General features: G+C 33.7%; 9 protein-coding genes and 1 non-coding gene across 10 annotated transcripts; 5 read left to right on the top strand and 5 right to left on the bottom strand.

The window, feature by feature from the left end:
• Positions 1-845: 845 nt before the first annotated feature.
• On the top strand, positions 846-2093 carry RO3G_10032 (uncharacterized protein; the record flags this gene model as incomplete). Its single annotated transcript, XM_067664617.1, has 1 exon — positions 846-2093. One exon carries the CDS (start codon positions 846-848, stop codon positions 2091-2093), a length of 1248 nt encoding a protein of 415 aa, XP_067520718.1.
• A 958-nt stretch (positions 2094-3051) lies between these two features.
• Positions 3052-3676, bottom strand: RO3G_10033 (uncharacterized protein; the record flags this gene model as incomplete). Its single annotated transcript, XM_067664618.1, has 3 exons — positions 3052-3431; positions 3524-3563; positions 3650-3676. The coding sequence occupies 3 exons, from the start codon at positions 3674-3676 to the stop codon at positions 3052-3054; spliced, it is 447 nt and encodes a 148-aa protein (XP_067520719.1).
• A 2960-nt stretch (positions 3677-6636) lies between these two features.
• On the bottom strand, positions 6637-7038 carry RO3G_10034 (uncharacterized protein; the record flags this gene model as incomplete). The annotated part of the gene is made up of 2 exons (XM_067664619.1): positions 6637-6959; positions 6996-7038. The coding sequence occupies 2 exons, from the start codon at positions 7036-7038 to the stop codon at positions 6637-6639; spliced, it is 366 nt and encodes a 121-aa protein (XP_067520720.1).
• Positions 7039-10363: 3325 nt separating this feature from the next.
• Positions 10364-10513, bottom strand: RO3G_10035 (uncharacterized protein; the record flags this gene model as incomplete). The annotated part of the gene is made up of 1 exon (XM_067664620.1): positions 10364-10513. The coding sequence occupies one exon, from the start codon at positions 10511-10513 to the stop codon at positions 10364-10366; it is 150 nt and encodes a 49-aa protein (XP_067520721.1).
• Positions 10514-11914: 1401 nt separating this feature from the next.
• RO3G_10036 (uncharacterized protein) lies at positions 11915-12313 on the bottom strand (the record flags this gene model as incomplete). Its single annotated transcript, XM_067664621.1, has 1 exon — positions 11915-12313. The coding sequence occupies one exon, from the start codon at positions 12311-12313 to the stop codon at positions 11915-11917; it is 399 nt and encodes a 132-aa protein (XP_067520722.1).
• Positions 12314-13402: 1089 nt separating this feature from the next.
• RO3G_10037 (uncharacterized protein) lies at positions 13403-14205 on the top strand (the record flags this gene model as incomplete). Its single annotated transcript, XM_067664622.1, has 3 exons — positions 13403-13431; positions 13572-13745; positions 13926-14205. 3 exons carry the CDS (start codon positions 13403-13405, stop codon positions 14203-14205), a joined length of 483 nt encoding a protein of 160 aa, XP_067520723.1.
• A 1521-nt stretch (positions 14206-15726) lies between these two features.
• RO3G_10038 (uncharacterized protein) lies at positions 15727-16172 on the top strand (the record flags this gene model as incomplete). Its single annotated transcript, XM_067664623.1, has 5 exons — positions 15727-15768; positions 15846-15856; positions 15909-15951; positions 16052-16105; positions 16152-16172. The coding sequence occupies 5 exons, from the start codon at positions 15727-15729 to the stop codon at positions 16170-16172; spliced, it is 171 nt and encodes a 56-aa protein (XP_067520724.1).
• Positions 16173-18403: 2231 nt separating this feature from the next.
• RO3G_19111 lies at positions 18404-18474 on the bottom strand. The gene has a single exon. It is a non-coding gene; the product is annotated as a tRNA-Gly (tRNA).
• A 1719-nt stretch (positions 18475-20193) lies between these two features.
• Positions 20194-21522, top strand: RO3G_10039 (uncharacterized protein; the record flags this gene model as incomplete). Its single annotated transcript, XM_067664624.1, has 1 exon — positions 20194-21522. One exon carries the CDS (start codon positions 20194-20196, stop codon positions 21520-21522), a length of 1329 nt encoding a protein of 442 aa, XP_067520725.1.
• A 564-nt stretch (positions 21523-22086) lies between these two features.
• On the top strand, positions 22087-22917 carry RO3G_10040 (uncharacterized protein; the record flags this gene model as incomplete). Its single annotated transcript, XM_067664625.1, has 1 exon — positions 22087-22917. The coding sequence occupies one exon, from the start codon at positions 22087-22089 to the stop codon at positions 22915-22917; it is 831 nt and encodes a 276-aa protein (XP_067520726.1).
• Between the last annotated feature and the right edge of the window lie 275 nt (positions 22918-23192).

A 23192-nucleotide genomic window follows, 5' to 3' on the forward strand; every position in this document is an offset into this window, starting at 1 on the left:
ATGTGTACCCTTATTTAGCTTTTTTATTGTTCATTTAATTGAGCCACGTTTTTCCTTTTTTTTGTGCGAGTGCCAAGGACACTCTCAGGATATATAAAATAATTAAAAGTCAGCATCACGTCAATCAAGTATTACAACTTCTACACATAAAGGTAGTTATTGCCAGCTGCATAGGTAATATTCTCTTTTTTGGGTGTAAAAGAAAATATTTCGAAAATAGACTTTATTAAACAAGGAAGCCGCTCTTATAAGACAATTAAAATTAAAATGTAATATTTACAATAAACGAAATGTTTCCGAATATATTTCAGTGTTTTAAACTTTATTCGTATTGGAAAAAAAGTTTTTGATACGTTGACAGCAGAATATCTCTTTGGCTTGATTTATATTTTCTTTTTAGTAAATACCTTTCATATATTTAGATAGATACTCTGGTATCACAAAACACTCAGAATCCTTTATTTTAAGTATTCTTGATATAAATGTAACAAAAGGATACAGTAATTTGAATAGTCTATGCATTTCTTTCTTCCTACCAAGGCTTTTATTTCCATTTTCTTCTTCTTTTTTTTTCGTTGGTTTCGAAAAAAAGAAGTGCGATTTATTAAAAAAAAATATAAATACCGTCATCCTTACTACTGCTAATCACTCATACCATGCGGCCTATAAGAGAAGATAGCGGTATAAATAAAATATGGAAGGGAAAAGTGGTATTTATAGGCTTTCGAAAAACCAATGATACCGAGATTTAAAATTTGTTAGTGTTTGCAGAGCTTAATTTAAACATGTCTCATTTTTAATAAAGATTTTTTAAGTAGAAGAAAACAATTTAATTTTTTTTTTTCATGGTTCTTCCCAACTCCCAAACTTTCCATCCGGTGACGGGATCTCAATTTTCACCACCCAAGCGCAAAGTCAAATACAGGTCGTATGCTCAAGCAACTAAAGTGTCCTTGATGCATCAGCATATCGTTCCTCCCCACGTTGATGACTCTTCGAAATTAAATACTTTACAAACTAGCATTTTCAGAACGTCTAGAACAAAAGGTGCCTTTTTGTTTGATATTTCTTCTTGTAAAGAAAAGTACACTGACCAACAGTGCATGATTATTCTCAAAGAACAACACCCTAATGTTCATGCCTGTGTACCTTTGAATGATGGACCACGTCGTTACCTAGAAGTTTACATTACCCCTCAGAATGACAATAATGACATCCTCAATCAAGGTCTCATTTTCAAAGAAGCTAATTTAAGAATCTATCCTCGTGCATCTCTCGACGATAATGCTAAGACCGTCAACCTTAAACTTAATCACCTTCCTCTTCTTCCTAAGAAGGACATACTTTCAGGTCTTCAACGCAGTTTAGCTGTGTTTGGGGAAATCATGGATGTAGGAATTACAACCGAAGCAGCCACGGGCTTTTTTATGGGCTCTGGCTATGCTGTTTTAAATGTTCAACAAGCTGCCGATACTACTGAGATAAAAAAATTTCAAGAACTCAGCCACCAAATCAGTTGGTGTGAAACTAGTAACTTTTTTCATGCGACATGGAACAATATGCCCACCTGGTGTCGTTACTGCCATAAGGAGGGGCATACCAAATTCGAATGTCCTGCCTCCAAAGCACGCATTATCTGCTACTCCTGTCATCAACATGGACATCGTTCCTTTGAGTGTCCACGAAGAAACAATAACTTGATCATAAATAAGACCAGACGAACGTATCAAAACAAGCCAATCGCTTCTATTGATGTGGTTAATCAGACCACTAAGCTACAAGATTCCGATGATGATTCAGATGACTCTGACTACCATGATGAGGAAATGGAAGATGTCTCGGAATCCTCGGATAAGGAAGAGGAGCAAACCATTGATCAGGATGAGATTTTGCAACTGAAGCAGGATCTCCAACTTCCTGTACATACATCGACCAATGTTTTGCAAATGAATCAGACCAGTGGACAAGGTGAAAGTTTTATAACCTCACCAAAACAGAATCCACAAGCAACAGCTACGGACAGTCCAATGAACGAAATCCATGGGCAGCATGGAGAACTGAGTGATGTATCCATCATTCATAACTCGATATGAAAATAGTATTAATAAGCTACATGTAAAATATATCCAATAGATAGGCTACAGGTTAATTCGGATAATCTTCATTAAGGATAAGATGCTGCGTAATTGCACGGTTAAACCATATTAAATCCAGGAACTAAATCACAGTCAGCCGCAATCAATCGTATACGAGTATTCAATGACAAATATAATAATAGAAGAACACGTAACCCTTATCTATTTGTCATCAGCTATATCTTACTCATTAATTATTAATCCATGACATGAAATATTATCCGTGTATGAAAAGTATAAATAGAGTACAATTTTCTTCTTAAATAAAACAATCTCTTTATCGAGTCTCGTCCTCTCTTGTTCCTTTTTATTCTTGGATAAATCAGTTTAGGCATGCGATTGGTAATAAGGTAAAAAATAGAAATAATTTAAGTAAGGGAATATAAAATTTAAAATAAAGAAATTGTAAGCGCATTTATATACTGGCAACATTCTAATCATGTCAAGAATGTGAAAAATTATGATAGTAAACGGTTGGGTCGTATTAAAATTCGTCATTTCAAACATATGTGAACAAGTAAAAAATGTCGGATGTTCATAATACAGTGCCTCACAAAACCCTTCAAGTGTTTTGGTTTTTTTCGTTTTTTGCTCGTCACCGAGTATTAAGTACAACGATTGGTAGCATGTCATACCTCATTTGAAAGCCACGGTGATAGGGTACTTGGATAATGTTTAAACTCCTATTTTCATGTACAATAGCCGCTCTATTTAAGGGTGTTCGATTTAAGGGTATTTTCTATTTATGGGTGTGATTCTAAAGAACGGCATAGGTCCCCAGCATAAATACCACTATACCACTACTCTATTTAAGGGTGCAAACCAAATATTTTTACCACTAAATAGAAAAAATTTCTATAAGTGATAGTTTTTTGGAGCACTCTAACAATAAATTTTTTACCTTTGTAAAATAGGATCAAACTGTTTGCTCTTTTGAATTATTTAATTCAGCCAGTCTCATCCGAATTCGGCAATGTAATTTACGATCAAGATCATCCAAAGGAACTTCGTACATGATAATAGTTTCATAGGCTTCTCTCAACCGATTTTTACACTCTACTATATCGACACACTGCTCATCTTGCTTTGTACTATCATTTTCTTCTGTTTCATCTATGTTGCCTTCTGCTGTTTCTTCATTATTAGTAGTGCTTGTTGTATAACATACTATCATCTCGCTTTCATCTGCTTCAAGGTTCAACTGGCTAACATCAGTAACTTTGTTGTCAAAGTTCCTGGGGAGATCTGGGAGCATTCCATTTATTGTTTCTGGTTTTACTTTAAGCCATACATTAGCTAGAAAAAACATAGCCTGAGTTTGATCCATTTTGTAAACATTTGGATTATCCAAATTTTTACTGATATACAGACATAAAGCACGGTCGTACTGCTGGGCTCGGAAGTGTGCCTTAAAGTTGTCAATAATTCCTGTGTATACAAAATATTAATGAGAAAACTGTAAAACAAAAAGACAGTTTATATAGCATTTTATCCAGAAATAATAGGTTACATACATCAAGAGCCTGTAACTTGCTAGTCATGTTTGCTAGTAGAAATATCAATTTAATGTTGTTGAGCGGAATTCTTATTTTATGAACGGACGCATTATCCAAAAGAAGAGCAATTTTTCGATCCTGTCTTCCAAAGGCAACATTTAACTTTTTCACGTATGTTGTCATCCAAGCATTAGTAGAATAATGGTATTCAATCTCATGTTTTTTTTTTCCAATTGCAGTCATGGATAACAAATTAGCTCTTGCTTTATAACATTTGGGGCTCTTGTGTTGTCCGATAAACCATTGGTGCCCTTTGTAAGTCCCATCCCGAGTACAGAGCAATCCAACTGTCAGACAGGTTTTACTATTTTTAGACCATCAAGCAGCTCGGAACATATGGTTATTCTTAGTGGTTGCTGGTAATATAAGCCTGTTTCATCAAACTTCATGATATTTGCAGGATCACGTGGCCCAAGAAGTTCTTCTATCTTCCTCAATTCGTTCTGAATGTTTTCAGAAGTAATGTCTACCGAGACACTTTCATCATGCATTGGCCTGCATTTTACTCCAATTCGCTTAAAAAGTTTGGTGAGCCATCTAGAAGAAAATGAAATTTCATTTTCGAGGATTCTGTACTTTACTCAAGCAATAGGTCTTACATATCGAAGGATTAAGTCTCAATTGTCTGGTAGATTGTTATTGTTCATGTCTGCAACAAACTTTACTAATTCATCATCAAGTAGAGGATAGCGTGTTGTTTTTAGACTTTTGCCATTATTGACAACATTATTATTACTATATAACATTTTAGCATTTTTGAGAATGTTTTATATAGTCTGTTGGGAAAGTGGTTGATAAATTGAATTTCTTCATAGCCCATTCACCTAATTCTGTTCGATTAAGCTGGCCAGTAGCATTTTGATCCAAAAGCTCAATTTTTTGAGAAAGAAAGGCGTACACGTTTATTATTAGACATGTTTTTATAGATAGAATTTATTGTATCATACATTTATTCTCATCAAAATTATTTTGAGTCTACAACTCGTATATTATCCTTCCAGCAATTTTGACCAAGTCTTAAGCAAGTTTTGATTTGTTCTTACACAATTACCAAATCTATACCAACCGACAGTGCTTATGTGGAAACTGTAATAGACGAAGATAAAAAGAAATAAAAAAGCACCAAAACGATTGTTGTAAACATAGTTATTTTCTATAAGATATCAGTTGTATTAAAATAAATAACGATACACAAAGATTAAACTATGATTGAACAATTCCACACTTTTCCAAATTTAGAACAATAGGATCAGTATTTGTCATCCTAGCGAGTCTAATCAATTGTCAACCCTAAAAGTAATTAGATCAAAGTTAATTGACTGGTTATTATTTCTATTGTTCAACTTCAGATGCATATATTAGAACATCGACAAGCTTTAGCTTAATCATTGGTTCTTCAGCACGACATCGTTACCGAGTCTATATCTTTTATATCTACGCTCACAAAGAATATAAATAGATGCCAACTTTTTATCCATTAAACGGGGCTCTTTTGCAATATAAAGAAATCTGCAATAAAGAAGGATTTTAATTTTATATTGCTGCTATTGTTTTTTTGTTTAATTTTTTTATTTAATCTTACGATTAAAACAACGATAATTACTTTGAGATACTTTTTATTCTTGATTATATCCAAGTTAAAGTTATCCTTTTTTCAATCAGGATTTAGGTGGAATATTTATATTCTTTTGAATGATAATTCATGGGGACGATTGAGTTAAATCAATTGGTTCTTTCTTGATGTTTCATTCTGGATTGGGGTATTGTCATCATATCTTGTTCCATGGAATCTTATCTTGTATAATTATATTATAAATCGTTGTTCTAAGATACTAGTGTTGCATTTATAAATAGTCATCCATGGAATCGTTGTTTAAGACGGCACTTGTATTTTGTTCCTGAATGGTTATTGGGTTTGAGTAAACTCGGTTACTAAATAAGTACAGAAAGACTGAAACCTAATAATGGAGACAATAGGAGCTATTAAGGCACCAATCGGATTATCGATAGGATTATTTCTCAATCATTCGTTTAGATCAATAAAGTTACTATGCAAGAAAAACAATATTCTATTCTGACATACAGTAGCGGACAAAACTGGTGCACAAAACTTTTTTTCAGCTTTTAACTACCATTACTTGCTCATGGTAATCGAAATAGCTATGAAACTATATTAGAAGAAAGATATACTAGCCATTGTAATTTATGTGCATTCTTAGCATGACATTGTTAAAACTGAGCGAGGAACATGCTTTTTATTTATAAAATTTTACATTTTCTAAAAACCGCAAAAGTGGCTAAAATCTAAGACTTTGTATAATCATCTCATCTCTTGATATCATCGAATATTCTTCTTGGCATATGCTAGTAGTATGTGTGTATATCATTTTCAATAAAAGAGCCCAGCTCTTTAACTATTCTTTTCCAAAGATAATCTACCCTTTTTGGTCTAGTGTCGTATCGTCATAGCTTTGCCTTCAATTGCCACCGGACATGCTTAAGAAGGCTTAAGCCGGGATTAGTAGTAACTAACCTCTTAGCACAGAAGCCCTGTTATCAAATATTGAGTTTGTGGCATGCCTTGACTTGTGCTTGGTGTCATTGTCATGCTGAAACGAGAGATTACGATATTTTAGACCACTATACCCTAGGCTTTTGTGGTATGTGGTAAGCAAAATACATGTGTATACCTATGACTTTATTACAGCATCGTATACTTGACACAAATATCTTGGTCCTCAATATCTAGTACAGCCTTAAAATGTAACAGAGCAACCAGCATGCTTCATTGTTTGATCACCGTAAAAAGATCGCTAAGGTTGCTCGACTTGCTTTCAATATTAGTGTATACTATCTGCACTCATAACATTCATGTTTTTTTCATTGCTAAATATGATGGAATTCCAGCCCTCTATAGTATGCGATGGTTTGTCGTGATACCACTTTCATCGCTTTTTTTGGCTTATACAGCTGATGAAATTCTTCGATTCCTTAGTTCCAGACTCAAAATCTAGCTTCCTACAGTGCCTTTTGACTGACAGTTTGCTAATACTGTATCCTAAGGACCTCAAAAAGAGCTGAGCATCAGAAACTGTGCGTAAAGGTCCTTGTCGAAACTTTAGGCGGATGATTGCATTAGTTATTTTGCTGACTACGACCTGTCGACTACCATGGTCACAAGCCTTGATGTTCTTTTCTTCCTTTCTTATCCTGTTGATTGTCCATTTGGAGATTCTTGCTATCCTAAAAAGATTTGCTGCCGTACGAACTAAGTGTATTCGAAATCTCAGAGATTCGCGCTTACAGTTACTTATTTTCTTAAGCATATAAGGCAAGTACTTTGTCATAGTGAATAGGGTGAAAACAAAAGGGGGAATTCAATGGGAAATACAAAATAAGCATGGGTTTATGTATTTTTCAAGAGCCACTAAAGCTCACTAATATACTGTGAAATCTGAAAGCAAACGGGAGAGATACGAGGAAAATTGAAGGAAGGCTAGACAAGTACTATATTTTTGGCGAAAATTGAAATATTCAGAAAATCACTAAAAATGATCTTATGCCTGAGGGATGTCCGACACAGTTCCCGTTTACATATCTTAATGTATCTTTTAGACTGCCTTTCAGATGGTATATGCCACAAAAGTCGCAGACATATGGCGGAGATGCAATACTGATTTTCATTTTTGTGCACCAGTTTTGTCCGCTACTGTACATAGTCTCAATGCAACTTAATACATTGGATCATAAAAGAGATTATGCAAAGACTCATTACTATAACAAGTTGGTATTATATATGCAAGACATTCATTACTCTTTATGATATAATTCACCGTCAGATCTTTATGATTCAACTATGCTAGTGTTGGAGATGTTTGCTTTATAGCATAATTTATTATTTTATTATGTCTACCTATAACATTTGTAAGATGAGTTAATGAAAACGATTGATTGGTATGATCTTGAAAAAGAAGATATTATATTCCAGCAAGACAATGCTAGTATCCATACTGCTAAAAAGATCTCTGAGTGGCTGGACAACAATAATATTACTGTATCAAGATGACCTTCTCACTCTCCAAACTTAAATCCTATTGAGAATCTTTGGTCAATTCTGCAAAGACGCTTATTGCAGTATGAAAAGCAGCCTGACGGAATGCTTGAGTTATGGTCAAGAGTAGAGAACGTTTGGGAGTCAATTACTCAGAATAAGTGCCAAAAACTCATAGAAAGCATGCCTAAACGTATTAAAGCAGTTTACAATGCAAAAGGAGGTCATACTAGATATTGATTGTTATAAAATAAAAATCCCACAAAACCTTTCAAGTGTGTGCCTGTTTTTATAATGTTATTACTCCGCGTTCATTACATGAAACTCGGAGTTTAAACATTATCCAAGTACCCTATCACCGTGGCTTTCAGATGAGGTATGATATGCTACCAATTGTTGTACTTAATACTCGGTGACAAGCAAAAAACGAAAAAAACCAAAACACTTGAAGGGTTTTGTGAGGCACTGTAATAGTAGCTTGATATGAGCTTTAACAGTGATACAATGAAGATATTTGGCTTCAAGGGACTCGACTTGTTGTTGATGTTTAGTAAAATAGTAATGATAATAAAAGAGATTTGCTTTGAATGATATTTATTTAAAAATAATCAAAAGTAAAGTATGTCAGAAGTAAGTTTGTCAAAAGTAAGCGAATTAATTGTTTTTATAGTTTTTATGAATTTTATAACATGCTTTAAATTTAAAGCATGCCTTGATTTTAATGCACCTTATAATTTCTGTACCTTGCATTAATTTTTATGTTGTAAGGTTCGTTAGGCTTTCGGGTTTCGATAGGTTTTGTTTTGCCAAATAAGAATTATGAGACAAAAACTATAAAAAGACAATAGTTGTGAAACTAAAGATTATATATGACTTTATTAATAGAAATATTGAGGGTATTTATACTTTTTAAATGTCTGGGTCTTTACCGCTATTTCAATTGATCGGTTAAAAGAATGATATGGAATATAAGGAAGGATAGTGGATAATCAATAGCCGCTGTCTTCTTGACGAATCAAGGAACAATGAAGTAAATAATTATTGATCTAATCCATAATTATAAAATAGGATTGAACTGCCGTTGTTGTAATCAGGTTCCAATATAGTCTTTTAGAACGCTGGTAGGACAACAGGGCAAGATTGGCTATTGCAGAATTCTCACGTTTATTAATAGAGATCTGGTTAGACTATAATTCTGTAGTATCCAAGTTTATCCATGAATGTTCACTTTATTAGTTGTGTGGATACAACAGGTTTGATATAAGTTGTTGAGATAAAGTATTAGGTCAATTGAGATCCAATAAGAGTAAGTAATTTGAATTATAGGCTTGTTTGTATATAGTGACCACCAGATCTTGTTAAGTGGATCAAACTTGATTTGTAAAGTAAGATGTAAAGTAATGTAATAAAAATATAAAATGAATACAATGAAGATAGCTTGCTTCAAAGGAATTCGACTTGTTTGTAATAAAATAAGAAAAATAGATTTGTCTTTTAAGAGACTATTTATTGAATAGAAGTGAATATACAGTGCGTTGCAAAACCCGGACACAAAAATTAAAACCCCATGCAAATCCCTATAAATCGTCGTCTAGACGAGCTTTTGATTCGAAACTTCGCACAGATATAGTGTAACGTATATAGTACTGATGATCCAAATTTGGAACGGAGAAAATAATGTATGGCTGAGTTATAATCCTATGGGTTATTATTTTCGAAATTTATGTTTTTTTGGATAAAGGTTTTTTATTTAATATTTTAAATCCCCCCTCCAGCTTTGATTACTGCCTTAATACGTTTGGGCATACTTCTGCAGTATGATTCTACATCACCTGGTGTAAATGAAACCCATTCTTTGCATATACTTTGCCATAGTTCATCAACATTGACAGCACGGTTGTCATGACTGCGTAGCTTATGCTTCAAGTGCCTCTACAGATGCTCTATAGGGCTGAGGTCATGGCTTTGTGCTGGCCAGTCCTGCAGTAATTGTGTCCCTTTTCGCTTCATCCATCTCTTGGTATGTTTGGAGGTATGCTTAGGGTCATTATCGTGTTGGAAAATGACGTCCTTATGTTTCCAGTCATAGTAATCGAGCGTATCTTTGTATGTGGTTCCCAATATATTGGTATAGGTTTGCGAGCTCATATTACCATCAAAGATTGACAAGCATAACCAACCCCTTTTGCTGTCATGCAATCCCACATCATCAGGGATCCACCTCCGTACTTTACTGTCTGCTTTACATGGTGTGGTCTGCTTGCTGCCCCATCTTCTTTCCAAGTGTAAGGGTTGCTGTCTGGCCCAAAGATATTTATTTTTGTTTCGTCAGAAGAGATAACCTTCTTCCAGTCATCAACAGTCTAGTTTTGATGCTTCTTGCACCACTTAAGGCGGTCTTTTTGATGTTGGTCACTCAAAAATGGCTTGCTTTTCTTGAGTACAGCTTTAAAGCCAAGTTCGTTCATCAACCTTTTTGCTTGCCATTTGCTCATCGAGCATCCAATTGACTTCAAATAAGAACATATATCAGAAATAAACTTTAAGGCACCAGATCTGAGCTTTAAACGAAGTGCATTGGTGCGGAGATTCTGAGTATATTTTGGCCTTCCGCCCTTAGGTCAGATATAGTCTGGTTTTAAGGTAGCCTTTAAGCAACGTACAGTACGATCAGAGACCCCAGTTTTTGCAGCAATAGTTGTTGTGACTTTGTTGTTATGTAGGCAAAGTTTGACGCTGTCAGGCTTACTAGAGCTAATTCTGCGAGGCATTTTAAAAAATTGAGAGTGGGAAAAGTTACGTAGTGAGAAACATTTTTAAAATGTAAGAAACTTTAGTGGATTTATATACAACTTACAGACTGAGACTAGGGCTACAAGATGATGTACCTTTCGTTTCACAACGTGTAATCCTTGTGATGTAATGATGAATAAAAGATGAATAACCACTTTGACGTAAATGTGCTATATTAGTCTATGGCAAATCATGCTATAAATGACTAGTGTATGGCGTTAATTCAGGCCATAGTTTCGCATAAAATAAATTTCTCTATCTAACGGTAGTTAAATTACGTCAATGCTGCTAATATTCGTCGATCTATCCCATGAAAAGAGTTTTGTGTCCGGGTTTTGCAACGCACTGTAAGTGAACTGAAGTAAATTGAAATAAAAGATATAGGGATATTTATATAAAAATAATAGAGAGAAAAAAAAAAAGGAAATAAAGTTGATATTTTTACTTGAGTCAATATTTTTACTTGAGTCGATATTTTTACTTGAGTCGATGTTGTGTATTTCAGTTAAATTACTGAAGTAAGTCGATTTCAAAGTCAGTTGTACCGTCCAAAATTTTATAGATGTCTTCATCATTCTCGTTACTGTTATTTTGTAGTATGTTTGGTTTGGATTGTGTGTTTTAGAGAAGTTTTTCTTGAATTTTTTAGAGTAAGGTACTGTAGTGACCACCAGATCTTTTAATTAAGATCAAATAAAGGTAAAGATAAAAAAAAAAATAAAGGGATCAGGAACTTTTTATGAGAAGGTTGCCTGTTTATTGAATAAAATATATAAAATAAAATGTGAGTAGAACTGTACTGTCCTTTTTCTTCATCTAAATAGTTGGGATATTTATTGTAACTTTCTTTAATATATTGCTTGTTTGCGGGTTTAGGTTTTTAAGTATGTAAGTTTTGTCGATAGTGACCACCAGATCTTGTTAATAGTAGATCAAACTTGTTAGAATAGGTTAAACTCTTGAGGTTTAGGAATAGGTTTACAATGAAGATTATTGACTTCAAGGGACTTCAGTATTTAAAATAGAACACAGACCAAAGGGTTTCAATTGAACGCTTGATGAATTTATTGTTTTATAAAATAAAGAAAATATAAAAAGAATATAAAATTCAAAAGTAAAGTGAAGTGAAGTGAAGTGAAAATAGGGATAAGATATACAGTAGCGGACAAAACTGGTGCACAAAACTTTTTTTCAGCTATAAGCTACCATTACTTGCTCATTACAGTTGCAATATCTATGAAACTATATCAGATGGAAGGCGTACTAAATGTTGCAAATTGTGCAAAGTTTAATCATTGCATTGCCAAAAATGAGGGAGAACCAAGCCTTTATTTATAAGAATAGATATTTTTAAAAAAAACCATAAAAGTGATTAAAACCTAAAAGTTCGTATAATTGCCTCGTCTTTTGATAACAGCAGCAATTCGTTTTGGCATGCTTTCATAGTATGGCTGCATATCACTTTCAGTAAAAGAGTTCCACTCTTTATCGATTCTTTTCCAGAGATCGTCCATGCTTCTTGGTGTGGTATCGTATTGAGACAGCTTTGACTTTAACTGTCGCCAAACATATTCAATAGGATTTAGATCGGGACTTTGTGGCGGCCAATCTTTTAATACCGATATCCCATTATCAGATAACCAGTTAGTGGTATGCCTTGACTTGTGCTTTGGGTCATTGTCATGTTGAAACAAAACATCACAATTTTTCAAACCATAATATGCTAGGCTTTCTTGATACGTAGTAGACAAAATATGGGTGTATAATTTTGAATTCATTGTGCCATCATATACTCGACAAGCTTATCCTGGTCCTCGAGATGTAATACAGCCCCAAAGCATAACAGATCCGCCGCCATGCTTCATTGTTTGATTAACATGAAAGGATCGCCAAGGTTGATCGACTTGCTTCCAATAGTAGCGTATACCATCGGCGCCCCAAACATTGATTTTGGTCTCATCGCTGAAGATCACAGACTTCCAGTCCTCCACAGTCCATGATGTTTTGTCGCGACACCACTTCAATCGCTTTTTCTGGTTTGTATAGCTGATGAAAGGTTTGTACTTCTTAATTCCAGACTTGAAGCCTATCTTTCTAAGAAGCCTTCTGACCGACCGTTTGCTAATACTGTATCCTAAGGACCTCAAAAAGAGCTGAGCATCAGAATCTGTGCGTAAGAGTCCTTGTCGAAACTTTAGACGGATGATTGCATTAGTTATTTTTTTAACTACGACCGGTCGACCACCACGGTTACGAGCCTTGATGTTCTTTTCTTCCTTTCTTATCCTGTTGATCGTCCATTTAGAGACTCCTGTTGTTCTAGAAATATCCATTGTCGTACGACCTGAGCGTATTCCAGATTTCACAGCTTCTCTTTTATCGTTGCTGACTTTTTTGGGCATAGAGTGCTGGTACTTTGTTAAAATGGATAGGGTAAAAATAAGAAGTGAAATTCATAGAGAGATACAAATTAGGCAAGGGTTTATATATTTTTTAAAAGCTATTGGAATGCACTAGTGTATTATAAAATTTTACAGCAAACTAGAAAGAAATGGGTAGATTTGAAAGAAGGCTAGACAAGTACTACATTTTTGGCGAAAATTGAAATATTCAAAAAATCACTAAAAATGACCTTATTCCTGAAGGATGTCCGGCACAGTTCCGGTTTACCTAGCATAATGCATATTTTAGACTGCCTTTCAGATGGTATATGCCACAAATGTCGCAGACATATAGCGGAGATTCAATGCTGATTTTAATTTTTGTGCACCAGTTTTGTCCGCTACTGTAAGGGTATTTACAGTAGGTCAAAAAAATGCTGCAAGGAATCCATTTTCCTTGGTTTTTGTAGCCCACATCCTGTTACAATGCCACAAACTGCCTCTGTTCCCACACAGTAAATTTCCTACATGTTGTGAAAAGTTTGAAAGAGTTTAAGCCCTATTGGATAAGTATTGAAGGAAGTAAGAAGCGCGCAATTTGAAAATTTGAAAAAATGAAAATTTTCACAGAATAAACTTATTTATTAATATTTAGTTGGTCCTCCTTTTCCATTAATAATCTCTTGAGTTCTTTCCGAAATGTTATCTACATGCCTTTGACAAAGTTATTTATTGAAGTCAACTCATATTTCATCAACTCGTTCCCAAAGCACATCTGTGTTCTTTGCTCTGCGTTCGTAATAGTTGAGCTTCAACTTCAATTGATGCCGTACGTGCTCGATTGAATTTAAGTCCGGGCTCTGAGCTGGCCAATCGTTAATATAGTTCTCTTGGTTACTACATAACTAGGCCATTGTAAATTGTTCCTTGTGCTTTGGGTCATTGTCATGCTAAAAGTAAATGTTGGGCCAGTCGAAATTGCAGTACTTCATACTATCACGAAGCGTAGTGTTCAAAATATACTGGTAAACACCCGAGTACAACTTTCCATCGTAAATCTAGCAAGCATATCCTGGTGCTTCAGAGGTTATACAACACCAGGACATCAATTTGCTAGCTTCATGCTGGATTACAAAATCCAGGTCATGATGTTGAAAAAGGTCACTTGGCCTTTTCCGATAGTGATCATCACCATTAAAGCCCTATACGTTGATCTTGGTTTCATTAAAATAAACGATTTGTTGTCATTCAACCATTGCCCAATCCTGATGCTCCTTGTTTCATTCTAACTGATGCTACGTATGCACTTTTGTCTGAAATGGCTCCTTTTTTTCTATCAGAAAATGGAACTCCATTGATTTCAGTATGTTAATTTCTGGCTGGTATGAGATATCATAGCCAAATTCAATCAGCTCCAGGTATACCTCTTTGGAAGTCTTTGGAACCCCTTCCATGACTTTTCTTTTGATTAACCGCTTCGTCACTTTGGAGACTATTGCAGGTCTATCACATGAGCTCACTGTCCTACTTGAAAACAACGTTATAAAGTATCTGCTAACAATTGATTCGTGTAATCCAGTCTCCTTAGCAATATCATATTTTGATGTGGATCCGGTTAATGTCTGTTTGAGATCGTTTATTTTCTCCTCTGACAGTGATTTATGCATGCAATTGACGAGAGGGTAAAAAAGAGAAATAATTTAAACAAGGGAATATAAAATTTAAAATAAAGGAATTGTAAGCACTCTTAAATACAGATAGCATTCTAATCACGTCAAAAGTGAGAAAAGTTGTGATGGCAACCGGTTGGGTCGTATTAAAATTCATTATTTCAAAATGTGTAAACAAGTAAAAAATACCGGATGTTTAAAATACTATCTTTAGCGGTATCAAATTCCACCAATAACCATTGTCCATATCCGAAAATTGACGAATAAATGCCCTTTCTATTGTGGCACGGACAGTCAAAGTTTGAGATAGTTTGGTGCAGTATTCATGGACAAGCATCTGTAAAACATGAATTTTGCAATTCCTTGCAGCATTTTTTTGACCTACTGTATATGTTTTTGGTTTTTATAATTTTATGTTGTTTTTGGTTTTCAAGCAAAAGAGTTGATACTCTGTTTTCAAATAGGTTGTTACACTGTAACTTGTCGGTTATACTGTAGTTAGATGTGCTTACGGAGGTAAATTTAGGTGTTTGGTTGTTAAAGTTGATAGAGTTTTTCTTGATAAGAGTAAGATTTAAGCAAAAGCTTGTTATATTTGTCGTTGATAGTGACCACCAGATCTTATGTGTAAGATCAATACGATGTTTCTTGAGAAGGTATTGGGATTTAAAGTATATAATAAAAATATCAGGAACATTATAAGTAAAGAGAGCCTGTTTATAATATAAGTGATTCTTTATTGAAAATGAATAAGATATAGAATAATTGTGTCAAACAAAATAATTGTTGGGATATTTATACTAGTTGTGGTTGTTCTTTTTTTTTGAAGTTTCTTTCATTTTTCTATTTTTTTTCATTTTTGAACCTTGTTTGATTTTTGAACCTTGTTTGATTTTTGAACTTTGTTTCATTTTTGAACTTTCTAGTCTTCGCTAGCCTGACTTTGTGTAACGCTTTCATTTTGGTTTTGTGGGTTACAACACAAAAGTTCATTTTCTAACTGGCGTGGTACTAAAAAAAACTTGACTGTATATCTTTCATTATATTAAATTTTTTTTTTCTTTTTGACTTTTTTCATTTTTTTGACTTTTTTCACTTTTTTGACCTTTCTCATTTTTTTGACTTCTTTGTCACATTACAATGTACCTTCGGGTCAAAAATTATAATCTGCATCTTTACACTGTAAGGTTCGTTAGGCTTTCGGGTTTCGATAGATTTGATATAAGTTGTTGAGATAAAGTTTTAGTAATTGAATAAAGTATTGGATAAAGTAAGTTCCAAATAGAGTAGATAATTCGAGTTATAAGTTCGCTTGTGTATAGTGACCACCAGATCTTGTTAAGTGGATCAAACTTGATTTGTAAAGTAAGATGTAAAGAAATGTAATAAAAATATAAAATGAATACAATGAAGATAATTTGCTTCAAGGGAATTCGACTTGTTTGTAATAAAATAAGAAAAATAGATTTGTCTTTTAAGAGACTATTTATTGAATAAAAGTGAATATAAGGGAACTGAAGTAAATTGAAATAAAAGATATAGGGATATTTATATAAAAATAATAGAGGGAAAAGAAAAAGAAATAAGGTTGATATTTTTACTTGAGTCAACATTTTTACTTGAGTCAACATTTTTACTTGAGTCGATATTTTTACTTGAGTCGATGTTGTGTATTTCAGTTAAATTACTGAAGTAAGTCGATTTCAAAGTCAGTTGTACCGTCCAAAATTTTGTCGTGTTTGATCACGAATAGTCTTTTTATAGTAATTAACAAAGGTACAGATAAATTATTAAGTAGTTAAAGATTGTCTCTTTTATTTAATAAAGATAATGTATATTTATACTATTTTACATTTGCTGCGGAGGTGACGTTTGTTATGTATTGATATAATGTTGATATTGAAAGCACTGCGGATATACTGCGTCTATACTGCGGTTGACATTTACAAGTAGAAGTATTAAAAAGGAATCTTTATAACATAACCCAAAAGGAGAATAAAACATATTGTAATGATTTGGTTTATAGTAGTTTCTCTGTTTGGGAGTGTTGAGTTAAGGTTTAAATAAACAGATTTGGGTGTAATTGATATAAGAGTTGCTTTTATATGAGTCAGATTTGGCTTGATTCGCTTGTTATAGTGACCACCAGACCTTGTAAAGTAGATCAGACTGTTTTGATAAAGGTAAAATAAAAAAAAAAGATAAAAAGATAAATAAAAGGGGGTTTTACAATGAAGTATGATAGCTTCAAGGGACTTCTTGTTCTTGATGTTAAATAAAATAAGAGATAATTTGCCTCTTTAAAAGAATATTTATTTGATAAAAAGAAAAAGTAAAATAAGAAGTGAAGTAAGTAAGAAGTTAATAATGTGATGATTGGATTGTGTAAGGTTTTTGTAGTATAAATAGGTTTGTACTGAATAAGTCTTGATATAAGATCAAAGGTTTTGATTCCAAAAAGAGTAATAAATTGAATATAAGTTCGCTTGTAATAAGTGACCGCCAGATCTTGTTAAATAGATCAAACTGTTTTGAGTAAAGTAAAATAAAAAGATAATATAATAGGGATTACAATGAAGTGTATATGCTTCAAGGGACTTCTTGTTCTTGATGTTAAGTAAAATAAAAGAAAAATAAAAGAAATTTACTTTGAATGATATTTATTTGAAATAATCAAAAAGTAATATGAAGTAGAAACAAGGTTATGTAGAAACAAAAGTAAGTAAGAACAAAAGTAAGTAGGTAAAGTATAAGAAATATTGAAGTTATTTATATGTTTTTGGTTTTTCTGATTATATGCTGTTTTTGATGATTTTATGGATATTCTATATTTTTTTGTATTTTTCTGGATTTATCTGTATTCATACGTATTTGTTTGTATGTTCCTGGATTTAAACTAATTGGAGAGAGAAAAGTCGAATGCTGCCAAAGTTTGCTGCATTGTGTTACAATAAGAAGTGAAGTATTTTTGTGATTATTATTTGGAGTTATTTATATGTTTTTGGATTTTATGCTTTTGTTCTGTTTTTGGTATTTTGGGTGGTTGTTATAACATAAGAGGCGGTTGTTGTATAGTGTAAGGTGGTTGTTGCAAACTGCAGCGATTTAAATTCCGCCGTTTTGTTCTTGCGTGTTACAATATTGTAACTTGTTAGTACTTGGGACTTGGCTTGTGTTAAAGTGATGTAGATTTGTTTAAATTGAGGTTTGAAGTCTTGAATGACTTGAGTTTAGGTAACTTGATTGAACGTTTAACAGTTCTTTAGAGTAAATTGTCTTTGAGTAGTGACCACCAGATCTTTTTAGATCAATAAGGTTAAGAATAAGATTGTTTGATAAACGATAAAAATAAAAGGGATCTTTCTTGATTTGTGATAACTCGGGTATCAGATTAGAAAGAATAAGTAAAAATAAAAAGAAAAGAAAAGGTTATTGTGATCCAATAAGAAAAGATTGCTTTTTAAGCGTAAGAAGATTTGATTTATTGAATTGGATTGGATTGGATTGGATTGGATTGGATAATGTTATTTTGTTTAAAAATATTCATCTTATTTATATAAAAATTGGCGTGGCTTATTGTTTGTGTTGTTTGACATCTATGTCGAACGACATCAATGTCGCTGGACATCAAAATTATTCTTGTGATCAGCATTGTTCTCTTGATCTAAAATTTCATCATTTGTGCTACAATATGACAATTTTATAGATGTCTTCATCATTCTCGTTACACCACAATATCCAAATTGAGAATAAAATATAATACAAAAAGGAAGAGTACTTCCAATTCGGAAACAGTTATCGAGGCATTTTAATATGCTGCGTCCTCGGGGAATCGAACCCCGGCCTTCACCTTGGAAGGGTGAAATTCTACCATTAAACTAAGAACGCGGGGTTGTGGTGATATGTGCTATGTTGGCCAGGACCACTTCTTTTTTCCAAATGAACACTGCAAATAATATAGAGACTTTGACGTAGATTTTTAACAGATCTGACAATCATAGATCCGTAGATTTTATAATTTTTTTATGAGAAACCATTATATCTTGCTGTGTTACACCTTTTTTAATTTTGAAAAAAGATTTAGGTGCGAAAAAAATAAAGAAATTTATCGATATTTTTGTTTTTTTTGTAGGGTAAGTATTCATAAAGTTATTCACGTTTTAAAAAAGTATCTGTTTTTTTTACAAATGATCTTTTTTTGGAAAGCCTGTTCCTCTCTACTGTTGAAAGACCGATGTCTTCTTTTTTTTTATTTTTGAGGCAAAATGCGGAAATCAAAAGCAATTTGCGATTATTTTGTTCAGAAGAATACATATTAGGAAGGTGGTTTGTGTTTTTTAGCTTAGATCATTACAAACGTGTTACAAAACGTAATAAAATAGTTGTGTTTGGGAAAAAAAAATGACCTGGTAAAAAAAGACTTCGTAAAAAAAAAAGTAAGTTAAAAAAAAAGACGAAGTGAAAAAAAAAAAGAGTCTGGCAATAGAAGGTTCATTGTTCAAATGAAAACAATCATCTAACAACAAGTACACTTCATAGAAATGCAAACTACTTTTACATTATAAAAAAAGAATACGTGTATATTCTAAAAGAATAGAAAAATAAAGAAGCTCTGCTAACATTTTGTTACAAGGCAGTTATAATTAACAAATACATACAAAACGTTTTTGTTTATCAAGTAAATAGATTGTTTTATTATTTTTTATGACAAATATTGTAAAAGAATATATGTTTTTAAGCTTATACTCGCTCATTACTTACTTTATGTTTGCACATGAGTGTAATTTGCCATTAGTCATTAGTCATTAGAGATGTGGGCAATGGCAACTTTCTTTACCAAAAAAGCTTTTCAGCAATAAACAACAATATAAGTCTGATATTCTTATAGTTTCTTTAAGTTGGAAAGAACAACTTTGCCCATGAGTCTCATGTTCGTCATCCGAATGTGTGCCATTAGGAATTCCTAATGTAAGAAAAAAAGAAACCGACATTAGACTTCGTTATTATTTTTGTTGTTATAAACTTACATTTGACCAGAACTTGAGCTTTCTTTTTTATCTTTTGTACCTTGAGCATCTAATGATAGTCCATGAAACAAAACCAGGGAAAAAAAAAATGTTTAAGCACCGATTTTGTTTTTTGAAATTTAACCTTTTTTTTTATCAGACACGTTTTCTCTTTCTACCTATTTTTTTGCTATTTCTAAATTTAAAAATTATAAACAACATGAACAACTTCAACGCCACCAAAATTGCTTGCACCTGTTCTGAATGCAGCAGCCAACCCAATGGATACAGAATGCTTGCAAAGAGAACTGTTAGAACTCATGTTCTTATGGATAGATATAGAAATAGAGGTTTTTTTTTATTTTTCAGTGGAAATACAAACGTGCTAATGTAAAAAAAAACAAACAAACAATAGAATCGAGAAGAGTATCTGAAGCTAACGACAACGGGGAGGAAACTGTCGAATACTCGTCAGCCATTCCTGAGCCAGTAATTGAAGGTATATTTCAAACAACAAAGTATTTAATATAAGAAAGATTTTATTTATTGAAATATATTTTGCAACTTGTTAGACGGAATGAATGTTGACGAAGAGGAGGGAATGAGTAATGAGCAGCAGCTTCGTCACCTTTTGCTGTTGTTCATTGTGCTTTTTCAAGCAAAGCACCTCTCGGTGAAAGCCGGTGAAGACTTGTTGGCCTTTCTTTCCTTTTTTGTCCGTTCTCTTGGCCATAGTATGGAGATTCCAACAAAGATCTCTACTGCCCGTACTATGGTCAATTATTCCAAGGCCACCGATGGTTTGTCCCGTTTTCTTGTTTGCTCTGCTTGTCGAAGCGTTTACACTTCTGGAAGCTTGCATTCTCGCTCCTGTGGATATGTACGCTTCCCTAACAACCCTTATCGACAAGCACAACCATGTGGAAATGCTCTTTTTGTAGGCAGCAGTTTAAAGCCAGTGCTTGAGTATCCCTACAACTCAATTGTTGAGACTTTAAAAAAGTTCATTATGCGACCCAGCTTTGAACAACAGATTGAGCAATGGAGAAGAAGATCAGTTGATGAAGATGTCATGTTCGACATATATGATGGCAGAGTTTGGAATCAGCTTGTGGATTCAAATGGACAAGTATTTACCAGCCAGCCAAGATCATTAATGGTATCATTGAATGTGGATTGGTTCCAGCCAAGTGACAATATGAAGCATTCTAGTGGTGCTATTTACCTTGCAATTAACAACTTGCCAAGAAATACGCGCATGAAGTTTTCCAACATCGTTTTGGTAGGTGTTATTCCTGGACCCCACGAACCAAATGATGATCAAATCCAGAACTTTTTAAAGCCATTGGTTGATGAATTGCTTGTATTGTACAATGGTGTTGTAATGCCCACTTACCAAAATCCTAACGGAGAAGTAGTTCGTGTGGCATTAATGTCCATCAACTGTGATATGCCTGCAGCAAGAAAAGTAGCTGGATACATGGGCGCCATGGCTACTAAAGCATGTAACAAGTGCTCAACTGCTTTTGGTCGTTTGTCAACCGGTACCAGGTCTTCAAAGCCAAACTTTTCCGATTTTGATGATGAAAACTGGGTGCAAAGAACGTGGGAGCAGCAAAGAGTTGATGCGTACGACTGGTTGACTGCTACGCACAAGGCACAACAAGAAGAAAAGCAAGCAAGTTCTGGTACAAAATGGAGTGAAGTACACCGACTTCGTTACTTTGACGTGGTGAGATATGTAACTGTCGATCCAATGCATAATTTGTTTCTTGGAACACCAAAAAAAATGATTGAAGTTTGGCAGGATTTTGGTTTGCTTGATTCTACTGATTTTTCAGCAATGGCAACAGAGTCAACTACCATAATCATTCCTCGGCAATACACTAAGCTATCTGAAGGTATGTGTTTTAATCGTAAGATTAAATAAAAAATTAAACAAAAAAACAATAGCAGCAATATAAAATTAAAATCCTTCTTTATTGCAGATTTCTTTATATTGCAAAAGAGCCCCGTTTAATGGATAAAAAGTTGGCATCTATTTATATTCTTTGTGAGCGTAGATATAAAAGATATAGACTCGGCAACGATGTCGTGCTGAAGAACCAATGATTAAGCTAAAGCTTGTCGATGTTCTAATATATGCATCTGAAGTTGAACAATAGAAATAATAACCAGTCAATTAACTTTGATCTAATTACTTTTGGGGTTGACAATTGATTAGACTCGCTAGGATGACAAATACTGATCTTATTGTTCTAAATTTGGAAAAGTGTGGAATTGTTCAATCATAGTTTAATCTTTGTGTATCGTTATTTATTTTAATACAACTGATATCTTATAGAAAATAACTATGTTTACAACAGTATGTAATACTGCTAGATTGTGCTTATATATACGCAAAATAAAACTTTATTGTATGATGGGGCAAGATACTTACTTTTTCTTTTTTTAAAAAAAAAAAATAGGAAAAATCTCTGGTGCTTTTGCTAATATGAAATCAGATGAGTGGAGAACTTGGGTTGTTGCGTTGTCACCTTTCCTTCTCAAACAAAGACTGTCAGGTGAACATTTTGTGAACTGGTTGCGGTATGTCGATGCTGTGAAGCTGGTCACTGGACCTTCCATCACAGTAGAAGACATAGATACAGCACATCTATTGATGAAAAACTTTGGCAAGACCTGTGTCGAGTTGTATGGTGAATCTATGCCCACTCCAAACATGCATATGCATCTTCATTTGAAAGAAAGCTTCCTGGACTTTGGTCCCTCATACTCTTTTTGGCTTTATGGCTTTGAACGTCTTAATGGCGATATGAAAGATATTAACATCAATTTTAAGACTGGATTTGAAACAACTTATGCTACTATGTTCATTCAAAATGTTCACACACAAGATCTAGTATATTCCTTACATTCCTTTATAAATTCAACAAACGAAGACATGCTCCTACTAACCAAATTTATAGAAGAGATAGGTGAGGTTACGAATGACGAGAGTGGTTTAACGCCATTTGATTACTCTCGTTTCATAGACGGACCTAGCTTATTTAATTCGACAATTACTGGTAGTGAGCCTCTGCCACCTACATCCTATCCTTTAAAATTCAATAAGAAGACAGAACTTATATGTCATGAACATTATGACGCTTTAAAAAATTATTATATGAACACCTATGCACCTATGACTACAAACACATACATTGATACCACAATACACTCATTCAAAAAAATCACTTTGCTTGGGCAGCTTTACCAGCCAGCAAGTGATAATTCATTATCATCATCACCATCATCATTCATTCAGGCCATTGTCGACAATTAACTGCGCATTGGTCAAATATCATATTTTTTTACTCATTCATTTGGTAACAGCACTCATTACTTTGCATTTGTCAATTGGTACAGCCATGCGACCCAACATTTTCCCACTTTTGATGGTACTGGCATCCAAGTGTGGAAGAATCAGTATAAACCAGTGTCAAGGCTTAGCATACTTCCGATTCATCGCATTTATAATCCTGTTGCTGTCAAGCCATATATCGACAATAATATTCTCACTCTCTCTCTTCCAAGAAAAATTTATATGTAACAATTATG

This window comes from Rhizopus delemar, genomic scaffold (genome assembly GCF_000149305.1).
Source record: "Rhizopus delemar RA 99-880 supercont3.7 genomic scaffold, whole genome shotgun sequence".
NCBI lineage: Eukaryota > Fungi > Mucoromycota > Mucoromycetes > Mucorales > Rhizopodaceae > Rhizopus > Rhizopus delemar.